At 43.9% G+C, this 25,855-nt stretch overlaps 2 protein-coding genes across 8 annotated transcripts in view; one reads left to right on the plus strand and one right to left on the minus strand.

Moving 5' to 3' along the window:
* Positions 1–81: 81 nt before the first annotated feature.
* Positions 82–8,123, plus strand: LOC146207207 (5'-deoxynucleotidase HDDC2). 3 transcript variants are annotated; one of them, XM_084609392.1, is made up of 6 exons: positions 82–133; positions 1,189–1,319; positions 1,825–1,927; positions 1,985–2,053; positions 2,717–2,855; positions 7,919–8,123. In XM_084609392.1, exons 2-6 carry the CDS (start codon positions 1,252–1,254, stop codon positions 8,002–8,004), a joined length of 465 nt encoding a protein of 154 aa, XP_084465518.1. In that variant the 5' UTR covers positions 82–133; positions 1,189–1,251; the 3' UTR covers positions 8,005–8,123. The 3 variants fall into 3 exon arrangements, with proteins under 3 accessions (XP_084465518.1, XP_084465445.1, XP_084465381.1); XM_084609319.1 differs by having other exon boundaries at positions 86–368; XM_084609255.1 differs by lacking the exon at positions 82–133 and adding an exon at positions 630–818.
* Positions 8,056–25,855, minus strand: part of LOC146207208 (FAST kinase domain-containing protein 1, mitochondrial-like) — a 31,443-nt gene continuing 13,643 nt past the window's right edge. The window contains exons 3-9 of one of the 5 annotated variants that reach the window (XM_084608763.1): positions 21,051–21,383; positions 18,946–19,150; positions 11,744–11,878; positions 9,395–9,508; positions 9,217–9,298; positions 8,903–9,017; positions 8,056–8,239 (exon numbers count right to left, since the gene is read on the minus strand). In XM_084608763.1, the coding sequence (XP_084464889.1) occupies positions 8,156–8,239; positions 8,903–9,017; positions 9,217–9,298; positions 9,395–9,508; positions 11,744–11,878; positions 18,946–19,150; positions 21,051–21,383 (1,068 nt within the window). In that variant the 3' untranslated portion in view covers positions 8,056–8,155. Of the gene's footprint in view, positions 8,240–8,900; positions 9,018–9,216; positions 9,299–9,394; positions 9,509–11,743; positions 11,879–18,945; positions 19,151–21,050; positions 21,384–25,855 lie in introns of those variants that run through there. The other 4 variants (XM_084608835.1, XM_084608795.1, XR_014708617.1 and 1 more) reach the window with 4 other exon arrangements.

Consider the following 25,855-nt stretch of genomic DNA (forward strand, 5'->3'; position numbering starts at 1 on the left):
TATCTTTTTTGTTCGGCGCACGGCACGGGGCGACGGGGCACGGGCACGGGCAATGTTACTAAACTAGTCTAGTAACATTGGGCACGGGTTCGGCGCGGTCCTTGTGCTTGCAGCAGTTGCATCGTTACACCTCGTTAGTCAGTCGTTTATTCTTGCGAGACGGCAACTTTTAACGTCGCTTGAACCAACAATGCGCTCAGTTTAAAATCACTGAGCGTCCGTAGCGGAAGCGACAGTTTTCTTCTGTGCTCTTCTTTTAGTGAAGCTGGGCAGTGCAGTGTTGTGCTAGTTGCTGGTCGGTAGTCGGAGCCATGGCAAGTGCTGCAATGAACGCATTGTCGTATTTCATGCTCATCGGCAAACTAAAGGTGGTGTTCTAATCTTCATGAAAACCTGGAAACGTGTTTAATTAAACCGCATTTACACTCTATATAACACAATTTACAGTCTTATGGTGACTAGAGACGGACTTGAGCTCTCGCTGTTCCGTGAGAAAGAAGCGCATCTTGCAAGTTGCGTTCTGCCGATTAATTGTTCGCGCGGTTGATAACGAACTTCGCGTTTCCGCACACAGTCATTTCCCAAGTCCTTTCAGGCTGCGAAACGTGGCCTAGCCGCATTTTAAGTCTGCTAGCCATCTTCAGCAGTCAGAGACAAATGCTAATCGTATGAACCCCGCCGCGGCGGTGCAGTGGCTAGGGCGCTCGACTGCTGTGCCCAATGATGCGGGATCGAATCCCGGCCGCGGCGGCCGCTTTTCCTTTGAAGCGAAAACAAGGCGCCCGTTCCGGAGCCCTCCACTAAGCGTCTTTCATCGCGTGAGCCGCTTTGGGACGTTAAACTCCACGAACTAAGCCACCAAATCGTATGCAGTCTTCCTGATTAAAATAACTGCGTGTCTCGGCACACATTTCATTAAAAGTTTTCGGGGCGAGTGGGTGCATTATATAAGAATCTTATGCAATGTAAAAGCGTTAAGGTATGCAGCCACAGAACGAGAAATGACTTACGATAAGATGCGAGCGAAGTGTTGGCGTTGCTACATTTCACAGATTTAGCAGTTATTTCTGAGATGTAATTCAGATTCTCGTAAGATCTCACGTTTCGAAATATGAGCAGTACATCAAAGGCTAGACCAAAACGCGGTTGCAGTGTGCTAGTCACTAATACCTTGCATCCTGCTATCAGGGAATCAGACGGACGGGCTGGGTGCTAAGAGGGATTCCCGACCCTGAACGCATATCTGGACACATGTACAGGATGTCAGTGATGGCCATGATGCTTGGAAATGATCCTGATGCTGGAGTTAACAAGGATAAGTACGTTCTTAATCATTTATTTTTCGGAAAGGCATTCCACAAAAGTAAATGGCATACAGCAAACCAATCTGGGGCAGTGCACTATTGCATGCATTAGAACATGAAGCAAATGTGCGACAGGGTAACATGCAACAACTGTGGAAAGGCAGCGAATATGCTTGCAGTTTGTCATGCAGCGGTTCATGATCACAAGAAAAGATCAAGCGCTTTTAGCACTCATTACAGCAAACATGACTGTCTTATGCTTTTAAGGAATGGTATTAGGCATACAGTTTGTGCTGAGGGTACACACAGCCTTTTAAAAGAGTTGCCAGGATGTTCACTAGAACTCTTCTAATGTGACTGAAATCTCTGAGCTACATGGCTGGCATGGAGAGTAGCCTTTCTTTTCATACAGCTTTAAAGCCCAAAAAGTTTGATGGGAGCCCGACCAGATATCTCTTTGATAAAACTGTTTTCAGTTCTACTTGACGATGTCCATTAATGATGGGCACATTTTCTACAGATGCATCAGGATGGCACTGGTTCACGACATGGGAGAATGCATTGTGGGAGACATCACACCAACATGTGGTGTCAGCAAAGAAGAGAAATTCAGACGTGAATCTGTATAATTCAAGCATTGCCTGTAAGTTGCAGTTCTCATAATGTTCTTTCCATTCCAGGAAGCTATGGACAGCTTGGCAAGGCTAGTTGACAATGTATCTGCAGCAGAGTTCAAGAGTCTATGGGAGGTAAGACATATTTTGCAGTGGATAATTGTTTACCTCAAATGCAAAGTGCTTCATAATGACACAAAATGAATATGGATAGAATATGCTTAAATTCTCTAATGAATTTTAAATCATAGATACTAGGGCAGCAGCTTTGGGACCTTGCGTCCCATGTGTGTTCTTTCAAGTTAGGAATGGATGACTTGAGCTTGAGTAGACTGATATGTGATGTGCTGCTCTAAAACTGGGAACATTTGCACAACACTGCAGATTATGTTCTTGTATAATAGCATGCGTGTACGTGTATTCATGTTGCAAAAGAAAAAGAAAAAAAGCTGCTTTGGCAACCTGTGGGATGTTTCTTTCGCCTAGAGCAATTTTTCATTTGAGAGACTAGTCACTTCAAATGCCGAAGATATTTTTCCTCATTAATGAAATGCCGGGCAGGTTTTACACATTTTAGTGCCTGACAGGCAATGAAATCTCATATAAATAACAAAAGCAGCATAACTGCTTTCAGTTATAATGCATTCTCTAATGCCAATGTTGCAAGCTAAGCTAACTCTTTGGCAGTCAGTTACATTGCTTGATTTGAATCTTTTCTGAAGGTGCAATTTACCAATGATCTATATAACAGTAACAAAATGTCAAGGCATCTCTGCATTATTTTTTTGTCTTCAATAGGAGTATGAAGCTCAAAGTTCGCCGGAGTCCAAAGTAGTCAAGGATCTGGATATGTTTGACATGATTCTGCAAGCACATGAGTATGAAGTTGAACTGCAGGATCCTGGTCGATTGCAGGAGTTCTTTGACAGCACAAATGGTAATCCTCTTTGAATCACAACTTTGCCATGACAAGAGTGTGAAGTGCAAACAGTTCAGGACCTTAATGAAATGCTTCAGGTTAATGAGCAGGTTTCCTTAAAACTGCTCAGATCTACAAATAGTTTCATACCACACCTAATTCTTTTCTATTCGGATAACTAAGACCAAGTTTAACACGCAGGATACACAGAATACCTCATTGCTTTTTGCTACCAGAGCAGTGTTCACACCGAACCACATGGCTGTCATACCAATAGCATTGCTTGATACAGCTTATTATTCGCTTTTGAACACAAGTGCTCAAATGGAGCAAGGCCGTCAAGGTGTCACTCATTTCCTTAGACAGCTCAGTTCACTTTGCCACAATATTTTGATGCAGGCAAGGGCAGGGAGAACATTGAGGAAGGACGACAGGGAAAGAACAGCTAATCAGCAATTGTGTGAGCTTTCTGTTGCGTTTGTGAGAGGGTACCACCCATTTTGAACTTGCATGGGAAGCGTATGACATGACACAACTTTCGTTGCTGTGATTCTTATATGATTAGGTGCTGAAAGGGTCAAAAGCTCAAAGGCTGCGTCTAGGGTCTGCATGCCTTGCTACACCCTTGTGGGTTGCTAGTTAAGTTCAAGGGGCAGTAAAATTGCAAGTTGTGATAGTTAGTGAACGTGCACTGCAGAAAAAGCAGTGGTCACTAACAGACATAGGAAAAAGAGAGGGAAGTAGACTTATGTGTAAACTGAATATTATTATGGATACCAAAGAATGTGTGCACTGGTTCTAATAAAAAAAAAAGAGATGAGCAGAAGGCAACGTTCAAAGTAACGCAGTTGTTAACAGTTAACATGCATTTATGAATTGCACCTTGAATAGCTGGCTGCCACATTCACTTTATATATATATTTCTGATCATATATGCTTCCATCAGTTTGCAAGTGAAGCTTTTCTTAGGCAATGCAAAATGATAGTTTTAGCACAAAGTGTGTAGTTCTCCTTGTTTTTACATTCCCGCGACGAATTTGAACACAATGCTCTGTCCAATTCCAAATTTACCGCAAGAAAACGGGAACTCATTTACAACCATGCAAATGCAGGGTACATACAATATATTACGGTTAATCTGGCAGAAAAGGTGCTATGGCTGTGCATTATTATAGCTGACCAAGGCAAAGTACTGCCAGGAGGCCACCGGCAAGTGGAATGCTTTAGGCCATGCAAATTATTGCTGTAGCACAAAAATGAAAGTTCTTGAAGAAGGAAACCTACACCGCACGGCATATTGAAGCATTTGTGATGCTTAAGAGCTCAAGTACAGCACCTTTTTATCCATTTCTCACTCAGCAAGTATACATGGTGACACTCAGGCAGGAACACCTTCTAGACACCACCTTCTCCATCTTTTTCTGTATTATATCTTCGGTATATGAGAAGTACCTTTTGTACAAGACGCACCACTCATATTTAGAGGCTTTCAACAAAAAAAAATTTGTTATGTAAGGTGCACCCTTGTGTAAGACGCACCTCCAATTACCCAGGTTGGCGCAGCACGACTTGGCTATATATGCTTGCGCAACCATTGTGATACGCTCTGTGCCTGAAAGAAAACTCGTTAGATGCAAATGCTAAAAAAAAAAAAAGAGGCAACATTCATGCCTGAATATACTCTTGCGCAGTGAGAGCAGCAGCACTTTATTATCACTCAAATCCTAGAAAAGCTTCATCTTTGGACACACCATCAAAAAAAGTTAGCCGATTTCTCAAGGCAGCACTGAAGCATCCTCTTCGCACTCATAACCACTGTGCTGATTGTCGCTGCGCTCAGGCACTCTGACACACATGGAAAAGCACGAGCATGAAGTGGAAAATACATATGGAGTACCCACCAAGCAATGTTGTAAATCGGAACTGAAAAAGCAAGTCAGCTTTCCTTGGCTTGTTTTGGCAGTGTGGAAAAAGCGGGGAGTGTGGATGTCACCACCTGTTGGCACTTTATAATACAGTCGAACCCCGCTATAAGAAACACTGATGTAACAGACATAAGAGACACTATCCACCTAAATGGTGGGCAGCCCTATGTCTCCCATTAACTACGTAGACCTCTTTTTTACAGACATTATATGTAGAAGACAATCGGCTGTAGAGGACAAGTTAGCCTTGACTTTTGGTACTAAATCTTGCTTGTAATAGACATTTTAACATTAGATGCAGCCCCATCCATCTCCAGGTTCTGTTGCAGCCACGGTGAAAACAAACAAGAGAGACACCTGCGCTGTCATTATTAATTACCGCCTCAGAAAACAAAGAGTAGGTCAGTCAGCTATGAAATGACTAAAAGAAGCACCTGCAGTGGGAATGCAATGTAGAGAAGTTCTTCAGGCTTGCCGTGAAGAGCACAAGTGCGACTACACATTCGAGCATCCGCACGAGCCTACCGGGAGCGCCCTTTGGGCTCTCCAATTAATGAAACTTTGTATTAAGAAACACCACAGGTGTTCTGTCTGCTAGTCTAAAGAACACAGCAGAAATTGTCTATTACGCTACATTTCAGTATAAACAACAAATATATTCAGTAAATGCGAAGAAAGTGGTCAGCTAGTGATGTAAACAAGCCATTGTGCCTAGAAAGCGAGATATAGCTAAGCCAAGACCAAAACACACAGCAGAAATTGTCTATTACGCTACATTTCAGTATAAACAACAAATATATCCAGTAAATGCGAAGAAAGTGGTCAGCTAGTGATGTAAACAAGCCATTGTGCCTAGAAAGCGAGATATAGCTAAGCCAAGACCAAAACAAACAACATAAAAACAGAAATGGTTCTGCTTTGGCGAGGACAATTAAACTGCTCTGGTTGCTATTCAACCACTTCCAACTCTACTCAGAAAGCCTCATTTGCTTTTTAATTTTTTGTCAGAGTAGCAACATTCACAGACTCGTTACTCACAGCCTCTGCTACCATTTGTCAAACAAACAAGCTTCTGAGTGATATTTCTGCTGTTGATTATAGTTTTGGCTGCTTCTAGCACCTTGGTGGTAAGCTGGCTACTTTTATGATTTCGTGGCACTTTTTAGACCTGAGTTCTTGTGGTGTTACCAGACATGCAACTTTTTCCGTAACTGCGAATTGCTAGTTGTGGTGCCACATCAAACTGCAATAGCACTATGCAATCGCTGCAAACGCAGTTTGCCAACATATACAGCTTGGCAGCCATGAGGCTCTTTGCTTCATTGTCAAGCTCGAAGAAGCTGTGTTGACGAACAGCATCAATGCAGCCATGAAGCAAAGATTCACAACTATTTCAAAACAAATAAATGTAAGAAATCTGCGAGGTGTGTTCAGTATGTGGTAGTCCACCAAGCAAATGCAATATGCGAGTGAAAGCTATAATAACCCTTGTGCTATAGGATATACTCTTCTTTTTTGCGTATGTTAGCAGCAGGATGCCCACATCGAAATAAAGTCTGGTTAGCAAACAGGAATGTGGTACCCTGCTTATAAGGGAACTCATATATAAGAGACAGAAACAGCTCCCCAGTGCATTTCCTTTATAAAGGGGTTCAACTGCATTAATACTCCAGGTGCCTGTGTGATGACTGTAGGTATTGTAATCACACAAAAGTCACTACCGCCATCGTTTCTAACAGTGTTAGCCTATGAATGTTGCGCAAGAGAGAAAAAAAGCGCACATAAGATGCATCATTGTATAGGACGCACTACAAAATTTTTGTGAGAAAACTGCGTCTTACACACTAGAAAATACAGTACATGCCACAGGCAAAATCCAGCTGTTACCACACTGATGCCAAGCAATGCCTGTGGTCCTCTTGCCAGTGCACACCCGGAAGCTTCTGGTTGCAGAAAAATCAAGTGTGCAGATGGCATTTCTCTTTCTCAGTGTGCCACATTTGCTTTGTAGGTCGATGGACAGCCGGCACACTAATCCCTTCAACAACCTAAATTGCCGCACGTAAAATCATCATCGAGTGCATCTAAGGAATCTCCATGTATGATTGGCTACCGATAATGATCACTCAACAGCGTCTACATCAAGAGAACAAATGCAGGAACCACTATGTGAATTGGCGCAAATGGCCAATTCACTAGTTAACTTTTACTTGATTCACAGCTCTGGTTGCAAAATGACATCATGCTAGTGGTGATGGCATGCAGTCAATCGCACGCAGCATCCCATGGGGAATGGAGCCAGGTCCAAACCAAACTGTCTCGTGGATTCGGTCCTAGAAGCATGCAAAACGTTGCTTAGCAGAATTTTCTATTGAGCAGTTTGTTTTTGCAGAGAAGCCAACATCAGTGCATATTGTCACAATATTTGGGCACCTCATGATGCAGAAACCTGTTAAGGTGATGCAATGCAATTCACAAACAATTGTCCTATGGTCATTACTGCTCAAGCCCAAACATCTTGTTGGATGCTACATAGAAAGCCACAGAGGGCTTCCAAATGGCTATTTCTACAGCCTTGGAGCCTTGAAGCTTGCAGATGCTACACAACATGTGCACTGTTTCAGCATGCACCAACATTATGTTAACATTTTGTTAACAGCCATTATCGCATAAGTAAAGAGCTATTCATTTTGATCGTTTAGTCAGCATTGGTATTGACAAAAATGAACATGCTTTGGCTTAGACAACTAAGGCAGTAAGTCGTGGTTACTGTTTTGTGTACCATGGCTGTTACGTTTGCACGCATGATGTTTAATCTGCTGTGATCAAATGTGCACCTGATTTCCAGATAGACGCCAAAGATGCTAGCAGTAAAATTGGTTAATAATGGAAATTAGAAGAAGTATGGTGCACATTCAGGACAGTAACTTCATCATCAGAGTTTACCAATGGAATTTGTTAGTAATTTAGGAAAAAAAAGGAAGAAAAAAGAAAGCCGAATGAATAAAGTCTGTGACCCCAAAAGGTTACAGTGGATAACTGATGGCTGATAAGCTGCTATGAAACTTAGCCATGTGCTTCTTTTCTTTCTTCTTTTTAGAGCACAGTAACCTTAATGTCTGCTTGCTTGATTCATTTGTGATGAATGGGTTGCAGGAAGGTTCCAGCATCACATAGTCAAGCAGTGGTCGGAAGAGCTGTACAAGCTGAGGGCTAGTCACCTGTCGCATGGGGAAAAGTGACGTTGCCCTCTATGGTGGATAGAGTGACAACAATGGACTCTTTATCACAAGTTAAATAAATATGCCCCACTTTACTGCACATTTCACATGCACTTCAGTAAAATCTGACTGCAATAAAACGCTCACTGTCCACCGCTTCAGATCACACTGGTCACCTTGAGAAAATCTTATCTTGCAAGTATTCCCTCTGTGCTTCGAAATCCATGCCTATGCTTGAAAATTCATTGCATGGAACCTAGAATAGAAGAGCCAAGCCAGAAAATGCAAAGAACTCGAGTACACTGTTGTGACAATGAGATGGCAGACAAAAAGCAGAACACCTTTACGTTTATGAAATCCTTCCAATTTAATTAACATAAAAATTGAGAATTTTTTATTCCAGATGCACGGTTTTGACATTTAAGAGACAGTAGCACACTTTTTTAACCTCACATAACATAACGCAAAACTTGATGCAAATCAATGAAATGTGTCCTGTCAAGTCATGTCACATTTATATTCAAATCACAGCCAATGTTTCTATGGTATTCTGTTGACCACAAGTGATAGCTATTTTGTGAATTCCTCTGCCCAATACATTACTGTTGAAGAAAAGAGGTTACCCTTTACATACCTGAGCCAAATGTATTACTTGCATGCAGTTGACTACAGCACACATTCTTTCATATGCACAAATTGCAGCTAGTGAATTGTAGCCTTTCCTCTTTCACAAAAAATTTTTGTTTGCTGACAGTTCAGTGTGCTTTCAGACTTGACAAAGTTCAAAACTGAACTAAATGATTCTTGGCATCTGTGAAACTCGGTTGCATCGATGCATAATTTTTGAGCCCAAAATGCTATCTGGCGACCCTCCTCTGTCCATATGTCCAGTCAAGGAATACACAAGTGCTACACTCACCTTCACAACTGTATATCCCAGAATTTCCAGCTGTCGCAGATTCATTGCTACTGGCCCAAGCAAGTGGTTTTCATTACTGCAGTAGTCCTCTGCCCCCAAAAGCATGATGGCCAACCTAGGGGAAAAAAACAAAGTGCCAGGAGATGAGATATCTAAAAACAGCATAAGCGAGCGTCACACAAACATCTGACTAAAATATTGTGATACAATGCAGAAGCGAAAAATGGTATCGTGTACAAAAATTTCCAGATTACTAGCACATTGCTGATACAGATAACTCCATTTCAAGGGTTGAAGAATGGAGCAGGAATTACCTTCTCACTGGCAAGCAAGGGTTTGCTTTGAAGTCATGCTGGGAAATGAAGCCAAACTCTTTGCCAACGTAGCACTCGAAATCTATGAAGAAAGTCAGAACGGCATAATTTGTACCTTTTACAGTTCTTTGTACGGAATGAATATTTTGATATTGCTCAAAATGCTACTGCTGCATACCAATACGGTGGAAGTATGGTGACTGGGTTCTTGGTCGTACCAATCCATCTCCTCCTGCCAAGTCCTTTAAGACACCTTCAACCACACCGAAGACTTTGCTGTGCTGTAGGTTCTCTGTATACAAAACAATATGCGCAGCAGTTTTTATGGAAATGCTTGAAGAAAGGCAAAAAATTTCTACCATGAGTCTGAAGCCTCTGTCACCTTTCACCTGCTACAGCCGATGCTTGGAAGTGCCACCAGCTATGGTTGACAGGTGGCAGAATGAAAAGAGAAATCTTCCTTTTCTTCCCTTACAGGAAAGGTGGGTGAGACATAAGACTCGGATACAGTGACAGAATTTAGTGTGCTCCTCATTACTGCATAAGCAGTCACTTTTGCATTTCCTCTGGTTCAATCAAACTGACCATCCTAAATGTTTTTCTTATCAAATGTCCTGGAAACAACTCACAAGAATCATTTGCATTACCCTAAATTTATCGTACTTACTCGCGTAACGAATCCACTCACATAATGAACCCGCCCTACACCATTTTTTTACTAAGAATTTGAAAAAAAAAGAAAAAGAAAGGCGTCAGTCGTTATCCATCTGTTTCGCGCCGTCACGGTCCACAACACATTTCTTGGCAATGCGCCAAGATGCTGCGCAGCGATAACATCACGGTGTGTTTACCTTTTGACATTAGCTCAAGCAAGGCGGGGAAGCGAACGTGGCAGAGTGCCAGTGCAGCGCTCGTCCGGTTGTGCAAGCCTCGTTTTCAGTACACTCGATTTATCACGCCACCGGTGATTGGGGCAGGCGCCCTGTACTGCCACGCGCGATAGCAGCAAACGCCTTCTGAAGCGAACGATGCTAAAGGCCGGCATCATGATCGCGGCTGACTCGCGCGCTTTCGTTGAAGACTGATGGGTAGAAGGATGGACGACTATCGCAATAAAAAAAAAAAAATAAAAAAATAAAAAAAAAAGTTCTTTTTGCATAACCCGTAGCGCCCGTCCGAAGTCAGCATTTCATGGGCATTGATTGGGACCACGCCGACAGTGCTTATCCGTATTTCCGAATTAACAGGGCTCGAATTAACAAGTATTTAGTTGCGAGTTTCGGAGGTTGCGCGGAAGAGAGAGCAGGCAGCCGTCGCCGAGGCCGCAACGCCGGACGCCGCGCCGGCCATGGCGCCATTTAGGCCGCTTTACACACTCTTGCATGATTTTATCTGATTTCATCGTGTGTCCCCACTTTGGACGTGCGCAGCCTCTAACTATGTTGCTCTCTCGCCGGTTTCTTTTTTTTTTTCCTTTCTTTTTTCCACATGCTGTGCGCCAAGTCGCCCAGACGCGGCGGCGCGTAGTTCGAATTATCCGTAGCGGAACCGGCTTGCGTTCAAATTAACGGGCTTTTTTGTATACAGATCTCTATGGAGCTTGGCCGGACCAAGTAGTGCAGTTAAAATTATCCGAAAATTCGAATTAACGAGCTTATTACGTTGGCACCAGTGTTGCTAAAGCCAGCTGGTTACATGACTGAAAATGGTAAAGGGATGAAAAATCTGCAGGTGCAATGATGGTGCATTTCAAAATGTAAAAAAAAAAAAAATCTAGGTTTTTCTCATCCATATGTGGAAAAACTTAACAATGCAGGACCTCTATCACAATTGTCACCATAGAGCACACATAAGAACTTGTGATCCACACAAACACTGATATTTTATTTGGCCAGCAAGGAGAAGGCGCGGAGTTTGGTTAGGTGACACTATGAAACTGTTGTAAAATGAAAGGACTACTGTGGCTTCTTCTCCCTAATTGCATATGTAAAAATGGAATGCTTTGCAGTGCCCAGTTACACTTCAACTGATGTAATTTCCCGTGCTAGAGCTGTACATTACTTGTGAGACAAGCTGTTGGGTTTCGAATTTTCAATTCTCATACCTGGGCTTATTTTGCCCTGACACCTATGCACACGGATGCTTCTGCATAGCACATGTTAAAGAAGTTAAATCACTCTAAAAATGATAACTGCATTTGTGATCTCATTCTTGGCAGCAGCAAACTGGTGTAGCCAAGGAATCATTGTAATAGGCAAAGAACAGAATAACCTTGTTGTTAATGTATCTAATGAAAGTGCAATATTCAAACAGAACACTTGCACCTGTACTCCATTTGCACCTCAACCACTTCACATAAGCAAAAACTAACATCTGTGCTTTATTTCTTAACGGCACTGGTTGCATTAAGAATGGACTACTTCCAAACTTTGGCTGAAAGCTTGCAAAAATACTCTCCTCGACACTTGCAGAGTGCCAGCCCTAAATAGTTCACGTTTAAAATGGGAGGGCTGAAGTGATCACTTACCAGAGTCGCTCTCAGTCAGCAGAGGAGGAGCTGCAGCCCACATCCAAGGAACGTCCAGCTCGGGGCACTGCAGCACAATGCAACGGTTGCATTCAAACAACATCCTGTCGGCACTGTCCCTCAGCTCTGAAGAGGCTGTAATGAAAGCCGCAGTAGTGAGACGCAGGATAAATGGCTGTAATGGCTGAAACCTAAAATGCATTCTAGAACATTACCCTTGTTCAAGACATCAGAAAGGTCACACTAAATGCGCAAAAAAGTGCATCAGGCAACTATGAACGCTTCTGTTTACATAATGCTATTGGATGTATACTGATTGGGATCAAGACTGGTGTCACGAGGGAATCATTGAGCATAAACACTTCATGCTTCTACATACAACAAAACCACGGTGGAAGAATATTTAGGTGGGGACACAGCACGGGCGATGCATTGGACGCAAGTTTCCAGATAAAGTACCAGCCAGGATCCTCCGAACCGGGCCGCTGATCGCAGCGTCAGCGCCGTTGCAGCGGTGAATCTTCGGCGGAATAAAAAAAACATACATGAACGAGGCCATTGCGATAGCAACTAGCTGATATCGCACGGCGCGTTTCGGCCGCGCGAGCCGGTCGCGTGGCCAGAACTGTTTCTCCGTCGCCGCCAGAAGCATCGCCGTAACTATGTGAGCAAGTTCGGTGTGATTTTGCGTCAGTGCTGCAGTAATCTGCAGCTATGGGCCGCAAGTGCTTTGTCGGAAATTGCAACAGTGGCTACGCAAGCTGCAAAGAAAAGGTGATTTTATTTAATGTTCCTTCCGACCAGAAGCGGTTAAAGGACTGGGAAGAAGCTATTCCTCGTAAAGACCGTGCGCTGAGTGTAAATGATGCAGTTTGTAGCAAACATTTTACGAAAGAAATGATGATTGAAAAAAGGTACTTTGCTGAATATCGTGGTGAAATTTTGCTTGACGTTCCAAAAAGAACCGTCGTGGCAGAAGATGCCATACCCTGCATTTTCCCGCCGCCATACGCACGGAAGCGGATGCCACCCATGAGCAGAAAGTCACCTCCACCGCCAAAGCCCAGAAAAAAGCGACGGAAAGCAGGAGAATTGACCACGAATGGTGATAGCTATCAAACATCGCAATGTGATGAGCAGCACGCATCCTCTTCTCCAGTATGCGAAGTCCCAATTGTGGCTTGCGCCGAAAAGGACTTCTTGTGTGATGAGGACAAGTGTACAGACGCCGTACAAATGGACTGTCGTGAAGAAAGCCCTACCAGAAATCTCGACACAGCACCCAGCAAGGGCTCTACAGGGATAGAAACGCGCGCCAGCTCCACAGTCAATGATGTGCTAGTCTGTTTAGATCCATCGTTTGCTCAGCTGCCAACCGCTGCTTGGAACTACCACTGTGTGCATCAAAACGGCCTTCACAGTTACTGCTTCATGCAAGTTGGCCTGGCACCATCAGGACAGCCCGTTCCTTTGAAGACTCTGCTCGTTCAACAGGTGACAAAATCAACGTTTTCATTAAGCACTTTTGTATTAGGCTGCAAGCTGCGAACAACAGTAGTTCCCGATGCGTGCCAGCTACGCTGTCAAGAGGACTGGGAAGTTGTTAGCCAAGCCCTGCAACATTTTCATGAACTGCACCTCTGTCCTGGCGGACCATGTCATAAGAAGTACGCAGATGTACGCCTCGAGTGCGGCTACATTGACTCAAGCTATACTTGGAGGCATAACCGCTGCCCCTTAACTCAAGAAACGAAAACGCCTTGCGCATATTGTTGTAGGTTGGAGAACACGCTTCGAATTCACAAGGCAAGGAAAGAAAAGCGCGTCAAGCAGCGCAGAGTCAGGGTACCGCTCAGTCCTGCGAGGAGAAAGTCGATCGAAACGCTAAGGAAGCAGAGGATTGTTTCCCGCAAAACGAAGACACGCATCCTTAAGATTAAAAAGACTCTTCTGTCGGAGTTATCATCGTGCCGAGAAAAATTGAGGGAGGTTGACGAGGACGCAATTCTCAAAGCTTGTGAGAAGGCCAACCTGTCCGCAGCGCAGCAAATACTAGTGCGAGAATGCTTGTTGGCAGCACAACCAAAGTCGAGGAAAGGAAGGAAGTACACTGACAATTGGCTTCTATTGTGTCTCCTTCTCCACATTCGGACACCGTGTGGGTACAGGTTTCTCAGAGAGAGTGACGTGCTTCCGCTCCCATCTGTTAAAACCATTCGAAGGTATATATATCTTCGGTTGGCATGAAGTGCGGTTTCGACAAAGAGTTTTTCGCAGCTTTGAAGGAAAAATTGAATGAAAAAATCCACTTTTTGTAAGCGCGGAATGCTATTGCTTGATGAAATGCAAGTACGGCAGTGCAAGCGCGTGAACTCGCAGACCTTAAGCTATGACGGTTTAGTTGACGACGGAACGCACAAGAAACAAAGCACCGATTTGGCAGATCATGCGCTCGTCTTTATGTTTTGTCCGTTTACCGAGAACTATGCCCAGCCTGTCGCAGTTTTTGCATCCAAGAATGCCACGCGAGGCTCTGTGTTGTGTCAACTCCTCTTGCAGGCCATTGTGCTTATTGAAGACGCTGGAGCTATTATTGACGCCGTTGTGTGCGATGGAGCCAGCACGAATCGCACCATGTGGAGGCTTCTAGGCGTTAGCGGTGGTATGAACAACTGCAGGAGCTTCTTCGAGCACCCAGCCGACCAGGAGAGGAAGGTGTACATGCTTTCAGATGTGCCCCACCTTTATAAATGCATTCGAAATAGGCTGCTCAACCAGAAATCCCTTAAAGTGAATGGGAAGGAAGTTAAATGGGCAGACTATGTTTCAGTACCGAAAGAAGATGAATTAAATCCAGGAGAACTCAGAGCCTGCCCTCGAATAACTCGCCACCACTTACACCCTTCCAACATGGAGAAGATGCGCGTGAAGTATGCAACGCAAGTTTTTAGCGCATCCATGGCAGCTGGGTTGAAGTACTACAAAGAGCGAGGTGTCGCTGGCTTGCACAACTGTGAGGGCACCATTGAGTTCACAATGAGACTTAACGATCTGTTTGACGCTCTAAATCGTCGGCACCCAGCAGAAGGAGTAAAAGATGGCGGCAGGGATATTTCAACTATGAAGGAAAGCCTGACGTGGCTGAATGAATGGGAGCAGGAGCTTGCGGATGGCCTTATAACTTCCGACATGTTTCTCACACGGCAGACCGCTGAAGGACTCAGAGTCACACTGTCGTCAGCTATTGATCTTTGCTACTTACTGCTGCGTGAATGCAAATTCAAATACGTTCTAACATCCAAGTTTAATCAAGATCCATTGGAAAGGTTTTTCGGCAAAGTCCGGCAGGCGGGGCGAGAGAACGACCATCCTGACATGCCCACGTTCCTACAGCTGTACAGATCGTTAAGCATATACGCGCTTCTTAGACCACCGAAGTATGGGAATTGTGAGGCCAAAAAAGAAGCTCCGATCCTTGATTTTGGCTCTTTCAAGAAAATATTTAGCAGAGAGAAAGATGTCCCTCAAAAACAACTTGAAACCATTCGTGCAAAACTGGACGGTCTAATCGATACAGATGCATGGGAATGCGAGGATGTACTACCCGATGAAAGTGCGACACCAGAAGCAGCGGAGTGTGTATTATACTATGTGTCAGGTTTCCTTAGTCGGAGGCTGCAGACAATGTTCTCATGCCTTGTATGCAGAGGCAGCCTAGCGGTACCATCAAGCGAAGCGCCAGAAGCTGCCTTCACGAATACGAAGTCAAGAGGAGGGTTGACCCACCCAAATTACAAATTGTTCTGTCTCCTGAAGGCAGCGGAGGATTACTTCTCGAGGAATGCTGCTGACCCTGACGTCTTCTGGAACACACTTGATCACGTCGTTGACCAGAATATTACGTTTCCCTGCGATGAGCATAAACATGACGCTGTAGCCAGAATTCTTCGGTACTACATTCTGTTGAGAATGCGTCAGTACTGCTAACAGAAAGCACGAAATGTTATAAAAGAAAGCAGCAGCAAGAAGAAGATGTCATACGTGTCTTTATTATTTTATGTTCTAGATGTATGTCATCTTGTAGCTTAACTGTGCATATGAAGGACAGTTGAAAATAAAATTCTTTCACTAAGAACACCGTTTTTTTTTTCCATTTCAGTGTTCGGCTGAATTTCGCTGAAACTGCCGCCCACCCAGTAGCAATGATAAACGTTTCGAAAACTAAACAAGGAACCTCTTCGGATAGCATACATATTCATGGAAAACTTTTCATTGCGATAAGAAAACTTTGATGGTGGGCGTATTCAACTATGGGAGAGTAAAATTTGACCTCAACTGTTGTCTTTTTACGTATAGAAAATATACTGTAAGAGCAGTGAGGTGAGTTACAGCATGTTTAGGTAAGTCAAGGCTAGCGAAACATGGCAACGTAAATGTGACACGCAGAAAACTGAGGTATCAAAGAACACTACAGCAAAAAGTTGTTCAAAAGTAAGTGTCTTCCTCTCATTTCATTTCACCTCCTCGACTGGTTAAAATTTCCGTTCGCCGATTGCATAAGTGCCGAAGCGATGACCGGAATACTTTGCTTGCGTGTTAATAATACTAATGAGAATTTGTTCCTAACAACGTAGAGCCGAAAAGGTTGAAGTTTAACTTTATGTTGCATTACCTTGGCGTGACGAGAACGCCACCCGGCCATTGAGACATGGTTATTCAATCTTAGGCGATGGGGAAGAATAATTTTCTTACTCCAGCAGAGTAAGTAAAGGAAGAAAATTGTTCAAAGCACATTATATTTCAAAATTTTGCCACATTCGATGCGGCGAACGGGAGAAAATATAAAAACCTCGAAAGCATTCTTAACACGTTAACGCAAAAAAAAAAAAAAAAAAAAAAAAAAAAATCCGACAGCGCTCTTTTTTTCCAAACTTTACCACTTATATATCAGAAATCACTAACATGCAAACGACAGAGTGAACAATGCGATGAGCGAACAAACAAAAATGCGAACGAGGGATTTGTAAGACAACCAGAACAAATGCTGCAGTGATCTAAGGCAGGAATATTTCAGAATTGTTTGCCTCAAGGAACCCCAACATCCATTAATGTGTGCCAAAAGAGTTCTCTCCGCCACACCGCACTCGCACATAATCGGACGATGTGTGTGCATGAACCTTTCCTTTTAATTTTTTCGTCTTCGCAGTATTCTTTAATGAAATGCCCACCTCCTACGTAAACTCGGACATTTAAACTGAAAAAATATGCAGCAGAATTTTCCCCGACGCCGCCATCGAAACGCCTGCAAAAATGTTCGGTGATAGCGCGCGCGCTTTCCTACCTTGACTTAGCTTTAACTCGGCTGAGCGGTTGAGACGTTCAGTCGCATGTGCACGATAGCACGAACTCCAAAACGCGCAACCTAGTGCGCGCGTCCTGCCTCCTTTACACATTTCGACAGGGTTGTAGACTTAAAAGTAATGATGAAGCAAATTAGCATGCTGTTTAGTTTGCCTGCTGGCGCCGGTGCTCCGTCATCATATTAACATGCAGTCGGCGCACAGCGTCTTGGCCTACGCTGACTGCGCGAAACAGACGAAATAGTCAAGATAAGAAACTTTAACGCTCCAAAATATGTTTCAACGAGCTAGACATTGTGCCTAGTCCATAAGCGTTGCAAGAATTTGTGCAGTGGAAGTGAGAGAGGATGTAGTTTAGTGGAAGCCTGCGGAACCCAATTGAGAACCTCTAAATTAAGGAACAAAGTAACGAGCGAACTAGGGAACAAACGTGAGACCATAGGGAGAGTGAAGGAGTGAGCCAGTACACTGACGCACGAGTCAAAGCGGCAACGTCAGATAACAAACAAGACAAGTGATTATTGCGGCTTTGTTTTTAAGGCGCCGCCGGTTATTCGTGCAGCAGGTTCAAATTACGCGCGAAAATTGCATCACCTTCTACGCCTTTATTTAAGCATGTGCGAAGCCACTGCTTCAGGAAACAGTCTTCAGTGATGAACTTATAAAAAAACTATGCGGAAAAATATTTTTGTCCCCTCATCAGCCACAGTTTCCGAGAAAATGGCCTTCGAAAAGCGCGTATTCCCCATAGAAAAGCATTGCGGCAAACTACGTCACAGGCCGCTGAGCGAACTGCCATCTCGTACGGCTTAGACGAACCAGGGGACTTTATCTGGAACCGGCGCGGCCCGCTGTGTCCCCACCTATATATCTTGCACCGTGAACAAAACAGACCATTTGATAAAGGATAATATAAAACACGGCATTACAGTTCAAAGTGCCAATGTGTTTCATATGCACCAATCCTTCACTGCAGATGTATAGGCACATAAGAGCATAGCATCAAGGAAACCCAAGAACAACGCTTTCCTCACTTCTGTGAAATGTCTTGCTTTGACAGTAACAGAAGCACACTCACAGAGGTCAGTATATAATTATTGTCTTCTGAAACACACTCTAAGATCCTAAGAATAGTGCTCAGTATTTATCTTCTCTGCATCAAATCCAAAGCCATGACACAGAATACGTTAGGGTTGATTTTATTCATGCTAGAGTTGCTGTTGTGCAGGTGAACCTAAAAACAAAAACTTTCTAAGTTCTGACGAGACTCGGAACATTCAAAGCTATATGCTAGATATGTTCGTTTATGCCCAGACTTCTTGCGTCAATTCTTTTTACACTGTTCTTGTTCTAGAAGAGGAGAAAAATAATGCTCCTCTTCTACCCCCTCAAGTCAGTGAACTTCAATGCAGAACAAAATCCGAAGAAAACAAGTCGTGATGGCAGCCCATTATGCGCTGTCTCACCCACGTGGTTGGGAGCGTCTATTGAGTGGGCACACCCAGCAAGCCCCGATGGCATCAGTGGAAAGGGGGAGATATCACCCTAATTGGTTGCAAATAGTAGCCAGGAGCACTTAGAGGGTCCATGCACAGCTTTTAAATTTGACTCAAATACTCACAAAGACCATGTCTGTGGATTTCTTGCATTAGAATGTTACCACAATTACCTCTTCAGAGGCCCTTTAAATGAAGACATGAATCTTTTGGTCTAATTTTGGTGCTTTTAAAAACAACTAACCTTTTTTTTTGTGACATGTGATTTAGCACTGCACTGGTATAAGTTGCCAGGCTTCCTAAAGATGGCAGTGGAAAACGCTGTGAACAGTGCTTACAGACACACCTTCTGTGAGGATGTCCAGCTCTTGTAAGAAGCCTACACTGAAGATCTTATGGACTAGTTGCTCAGCAAAGCAGTCCAAATGCAGGAGGCTATGTGAGAAACGAAGGATGTCTATGGCAGGAAGCTCGTCCTTTTTTGCCATTTCCACAAGGTGAGCGGCATACAGGCTCCCAAGCTCTCCAGAACACTGTGGCTTGTAGTTCACCTTCGTTCGAGAGAAACAGAAAATGTTACACCGTAGTCACACATACAAGGCCTCAAGCACTCTTCTGCACATGCTGCGTTGCAGCTACAATTAAACCGACAAGCTTGCAAAGCTGACATGCTAGCATACTGTAGTGCTCATAATGCCTATGTCCAGCTAAGTGAACTAGTACATTGTCTCAAATGTATTTTGTATAAACTATGTGAGCTCAATTTAAAATTTCTCAGTTAAAAAAAAACAGAGAAAGATTAAGAGGGAAGGCAGGCAGGTTGGTCAGACAGGCGTTCTGGTTGGCTACGCTGCACTGGAGGAAAGGGAGTAAAAGAAAAAGAAGGAAGAGCTCAGGAGGACATTCACTATCTGTCACACAAGCATGATACCTTCAAGCAGCAAACAAGGAGGAATCATATGAAGAACAAACCATGTCGAGTAATTTGTGCATAACATGTGCTCCAGTAATAAAATCAGATATGGACAAGCGTGTATGCTGTGATTCAATATTAAAATCAGATACACACAAGCGTAATGATCCTTCACCGGAGCCATATTTCTGTCGTAGTGTGGCCAGAGTGCCAAAACTTTTTTTTTTATTTTTTTTATTTTTTTTATTTTTTTTATAATTTTTTTTTTTTGCTAGAACACCTTAAAATATGCGCTGAGCATAGTACACATTCCACCATTTTCTTGTCAAAGTGGTCAAGGCAAGTAAATTAAAATAGATTAAAATGCTGAGTGCTTTTATGGTATCATTTATGTAGACCTAACAATACTATCAGTAGAAGGCAATGCAGAAGTATGCATAATCAACACGAGTGTTATTTGATGACTGCAGACAACTGTGCTTTTTCACATAATTGACCAGTGTGCTGCACGTGACACTGTCATCAGGTATGGCATTTTTGATCACCGCCCATGGTTCCATGCTTGCAGACTTTATGCTTCTAGAAGGGCATAGGTAGCCACACTCAATCAGGATGCACTCACATCCACTCACTCACACTCGTGAGCGTGAGTGGTCATGAGTCTGTGTGAGTGGACGTGAGTGTGGGCAGCCAGAAATATTTTACGGGATGTGTAAAATATTTCGAATAGGCGAATATAGGCAAATAGAAAGGCGAATAAAAAGGTATAAGGAGGAGGGGGGATTCACACACAAAAAACGGGGGTTGACACCATGACACTTCCCCTCCCTCCATGAGCGTTGGTTTATAGGATTCAACGCCCCAAATCACCTCAGGTTATGAGAGACGCTATAGTGAAAGTCTGCAGAAAACGTGCATTGACATTGCAAAGTACATGGGCACCTGGCTTTCCATCTCCATCGAAAAGTGGCTGTCGCGACCGGGATTCGACCCTGCACCCTCGAAGGACATGAGCATGAGTGAGAGGCTGTGAGTGGCTGTAAGTGCATGCGAGGTGTTGTGAGTGGGTATGAGAGGATCTGAGTTGAGAGAGAATAAATTACTTTTTATTTTTCCATGACACTTTCCATAGAGGGAGGTGCAGCATAATGTACAAATTATTTTTCCACTAATTGTTGACACCACTGTCTGTCTAGGTTTTCACTAGTGCTGCCAACCTTTCCTTATCATGACGATTTTCCTTGCAAAGGAGTGCTGTATAATTTCCTGGGCTTTCCATGAGCCTCACTTGATGGATAGGAAGGCACTGGTAAACAGATAACATGGTGATCGCACACGTTCTCAAAAAGTGCTTGTTTGTTTCATAGTCGGCAATGAATCAAGGTTCAACTACTCAGTGATTCCTCTAGCAAAGTGCACTGAACTGGACGATTTAAATTGCAATTAGTTTGCACAGTACTCTCCACAGTGTTTAAGAGAGAAGTGTTTAGTAACAACTGACAAGAAAAACTTCACATCAGACAAGCAGACAAGCAGACCTTAGCACAGGCTTCCATGAGCTTCATTGCAAGGTGCACCTTGAGACTCTTCCTCAGGGCAGACTCGCACAAAACTTCAAGGGTAGCAGGAACATAGAGATGGTGGCCCAGTATACACTTCAGTGCTTGCCGGAAAGCAGAGTGCTCTGAGACAGCTGTGCTCTCCTCAAAGATGTCGGCCCAGACCTCGGCATCCTCCCGCAAGAGTGGCCACTGATGCCTGCTGTTGGGCGGGAAGAAAGTTGCCATCAGAAAGGAGGCAATGCGAAGGTTGGGTATCTCCTGGCGCCGCTGGAGGATGCAGTCATACCACGTATAGGGCAGGCGGTGCTCCTGCAAACACGCATCATTGGAAAGAAGTGAATCCCATGTGAATTCAGCCAGAGATGGACATTATGGCCCCAGAACACATCTACAAGTAAGTCCAATGCAGGACAAAGGCCCCCTCCTGTGGTTTTCAATGGGCCCCTCCACCAGCCACCCTGCTTTGGCATACCAGGGGTGCTGAGAAAGTCCCGGCTTTGCAACCTTCCAGCTCAAATTAAAGAATGAATTTGGTACCACATAAAAGCTTAATACCTTGTCATGTAACTGCAAGCATCAGATGTTTTTGAAGTTCGGGTAGAACCTGAGATGACACAGGTGCAAGCAAGTTCCACGTCCGTGGAGTTACGGGTCATCACGTTTATGTTTCTTTAAACAAAGTTCACTAAGCAAATTCACACCGAGATGTGACAAACCTTAGAGATGTGTCCTTTCGACAGCTCTGCCAAAATCTGGATCTCTCATTTCAATAAGGCTGAACACTTCATCAAAACTGAAGATGAGCCCTACAGTGGGCACCTTGCAGCCTCAACAGACCTCTTCATAAGCTGATTTTCGAGGACCAGCAAATAACCACCAAAAAGATGGTCCAGATACTGGACATTTCCAGGGAGCATGTCGCTTTCATTATTAACAATATCCTAGACCTGCACAAGTACTCTGCAAAGTAGGTGCAAAAATTTTTTACAATGAGCACAAGCAGGCACAAGTTCAGGCATACAAAGCTGTTCTGGCTCATTTTAATGCTACAAAGAACTTTTCCGATCAAGACTGATGTTAAAACCTGGCTCCACATTTATGAGCCTGAAATGGAAGAACAATTAAAGAAATGGCACCACCACTCAGAAATTGGCCAAAAATTCAGGGCATCCATTTCCTGCTATAAAGATGGTGTTCTGTTGGCAGAATATCTACCGCAAGGCTGTAGTACTGCACTACAACACCGGTCTCTTCGACAAACTGAAGGAGGCATTTAAAGGGACACTGCAGCACTTTTTGCAAAAGTTGGGCTTTGAGCAGAAAGCCATAGTTTTTCATGCTGCAAACTCAAATATCAGTTTAAAATTAGGCAGAAGAAAGCAGAAATAGCCTTTTTTCAGCAGAAATATGCAGCAGAAATACCGCGGGTAGCGCCGCCGCCCGTGATTGGCCAAGACGTCACGTGACGACATTCCGAGGACCGGGGAAGCTGCCAATGCGGCTCCTTCGCTGCGCTGTGTTGGTCGCAGCTCTCTGCGGCTTTATGAATGTCATTATGGCACGCCATTTCCACACGAATGACCATCGGGATTTTTACTGCATGTATCCGTACCAGATACGCCCATAAACGATGCAGCACTTCCGTTGTGGGGAGTGTGGATTTTGCATGGAAACTTGCTTTGGTTACAGTGAGGCATTTTAAAAAGTAGTGTGTGTCATTATTAGCAGAAACTACATGGCCCTCAGCGAAACCTCCGCCCGCATATTCCTAGGAAGGAAGGGCAGCGAACAATGCCCTCGCCGACTACCTCCGTCTCAGGACTCTCGCCCCACCCGAAAGGTCATTGTTGTGAAAAATGAACCCAAAGCTTGGTGTACCAAATTCTGCTTTGAATGCCAGTCGTGGTACCTTGGGGAAACGAAGAATTTAATAAAGGGTGAAGCAGTACACAGCTGCCACCAGACAAATGAACAATAAGCGAAGCGCGGTTGCAGAGCTCTGCAATACATACGAGGCATTGACGGGGCCATTGTGCTGGAGACCAAGTCAAAAGCGCGCAGAATGCTGCTTGAGTCATACGGCATTTAGCAGACCTTGAAAGCCTTTTCTTTTTATCGTACTGTCACAATACACGTTTAGTGAATTGATGGCTGACGTATAATATGTTGAAAGCCAAGCTGCAGCTCCTCCGCACCCATACCTTCATGAGAAAACCATGTTCCGAAATGTGTTTTCTTACAAGAGCTTTGTCATTTTCATTTCCAACTTAATGTGCATCCCCAAACAAGACAGGACTATGTAAAATGACGAGGCAGCAACGGGTGCAAAATTGCAAGGCACAACTTCGATGATTGATTGCTTGGACGCACCGAAGGAAACCTAGCTCTTTGCGCTCCTTACCTGAATGCGCCTATGCCCAGCTGAGCGGTACACTACTTATCTTCTAATAATGCTCCCGTAAGGGTTCCACGAACATATCTGGCACGTGCCGTGCTGGAAAAGATCTCGCAGTCTTCACAACCTAGCTTCGACACAGCAGTGGGCTCTTCTTAATCATCTGCTAGTTCGCAAAAATCATCAGCGCGTGCTACTGATGAGTTGTCCATGTTTAGCACAGAAGCCGTTGCGCGAAGATTTTGCGCAAAAAAACAAACAAGACACGCGAATACAACCATGCGCCGATGCTGTCTGACCGTCCCATCATGCGATTGCAGTCCATGAACGGATCGCAGATGACTGTCCCGGCTGTTTTGTACAAGGAAACAGAAGGAACCGCGTCATGGTTCAGCCATGCATTTTTGTTAAAGCCCTATATAGATCGCATAAGGAACAAACTGCATGCAGTCATAGTATACAAAAATGCTTCGAGTAGAATGTTTCCTTTGGTCGGCTAGAATTTATCTCTCTTCTCAGCAACGCCGCATTGTGCCACGAGCTTTTAATACAATGGAAGATTACATTGTCGCGTCCACAGCTGTTCGTGCATCCGAACACATGCAGAGCTGTGTTGTATCAGGTGCACAACACTAAGTTGACGTGTTTTGTACGTCCACACCGCACGCAAAACGAGAAACAGCGCACGCCGAAAACCCCCTCAGTTGGCTCTGAATGCCTCCTGCTCCTCACGGTGATGTCACGACGGACGGAGAAGCGAGGTTTCTCTCTCCGCTTTCCTCCTCTGCAGCAGTCGCGCGAGGCGCGGGAAAATTGAATTGCGCGCTTTCAGTCGACGATTGCGCAGGTGTTTTATGCATAATCGAAAAAATAACTTCACAGGTATGATCAACAAATAACCCACTTCAAAAGCCTATAGTATTGGTACATTTGAAAACCGCTGCAGTGTCCCTTTAAGGTTAAACGCCGCTGAAGGCTGATCAAAGGACGTCTTGCTCTGTATGTGCCCAAATGTGTGGCTGCTTAAAGAAACTTGAAGGAACACCTGCAAGATTACCATTTTGACAACATTACTGACATTAAACATGCTGCTGAGGATCAGTGTGATGATCTAACACATTTAAATTCTTTTTAATGGACGAGAGCTGAAACAATAATGTAATAAGTTCATCAGCCTAAAGGGTAAATACGTTTACTAAATACGCACTTTCAATACTCTGAATGAATTCTCTCTGTCCAAAGCCAGGAACTCCTCTGCACCCCCTCGCAAATCTTGACTTCACCTCCCCATTTAACACACACAAAGAACCACAATATGCAGAGAATCGGGTCTGCACTAAAGAGCAGGGGAAACCTGAAATTGGTCAAGGAAAATAAGCATAAGTAGAAATCAGATATACACTTTAAGAGGCAAGATGGGGCAATGCCATTACCAATATAGATAAGATAGTTAAGGTACCTAAAGGATTCTATACATATATATACAGCAACCACAGTAATCAGGATGCTGATGATGGCAGCGTTGAAGTAGAGAAATGATATACCTCACTAGTAACAAAAGAGGAAGTAAAGAAGGGTTTACAATCAATGCAAAGAGGGAATGCAGATGGTGAGGATCAGGTAACTGCTAGACAAACTGGCCAACCTCTATACGCAATGTCTCGGGACATTCAGTGTATCAGCATTTTAGGAGAATGCTGACAGCATCTTAATCTGCAAGAAAGAGGATGTCAAGAACTTGGAAAATTAGACACATCAAGGTAACTACTAGAGACCGCATTTTATGAAAATGCCTTTTTTTTCTATATGTTGTAGCCATGTTGTTTCTACATAGTATGGGCACGAATCACTTGTGCTAAAAATTTTGAATAGTGTTCTTGAAGTGCCTATAAATGCCTATTTTTTGTATTAGTGCCTATGTATGCCTATTTCTGGCACTGGTGCCAAAAAATAGCATTTTGTCTAAAAGAAACCTGGAAATACAGTGCTGCTCCACTTCTAGATTCCATTTGCCAGCGGATGCAGCTCGGCCTTGAGTTGAACGACCATTTGTCAACATTAGATGACCCTCTTTACTGGCAGCAAAGAGCACTATACCAACGCTGGCTGTATGTGTGCATTAAGACACCTGAGCCGGAAATAGCGAAAGAACCATTTTGTTTTCATTGCCTCTTGCCACTGCACTCTGTAAGCTAGCATCATTTGGTTGCTAAAGTGGTAACCAACTGGATGGCACAACATTTTGGAAAGTACTTAAGTACATAAAATAGGTCACAAAGCTCCAGCTGCCTTCTTTTAAGACGACCTCCCAAAGGGACCAGGCATACATGTGAGTTCAATTCAATCCTTTCCCGAGTACCATAAAGAAATGGGATCTGTAGCCTAA

This window comes from Amblyomma maculatum, chromosome 1 (assembly GCF_055883805.1).
Source record: "Amblyomma maculatum isolate TAMU_Amacu chromosome 1, ASM5588380v1, whole genome shotgun sequence".
NCBI classification, from domain to species: Eukaryota; Metazoa; Arthropoda; class Arachnida; order Ixodida; family Ixodidae; genus Amblyomma; species Amblyomma maculatum.

Bases quoted from the DNA above. Each gene is read 5' to 3' on its own strand.
- LOC146207207 (XM_084609255.1), top strand. From the start codon at position 669: ATGAACCCCGCCGCGGCGGTGCAGTGGCTAGGGCGCTCGACTGCTGTG. The intron at 1,320-1,824 runs GTACGTTCTTAA...CATTTTCTACAG, and splicing joins GCTGGAGTTAACAAGGATAA to ATGCATCAGGATGGCACTGG. The intron at 2,054-2,716 runs GTAAGACATATT...TGTCTTCAATAG, and splicing joins AGTTCAAGAGTCTATGGGAG to GAGTATGAAGCTCAAAGTTC.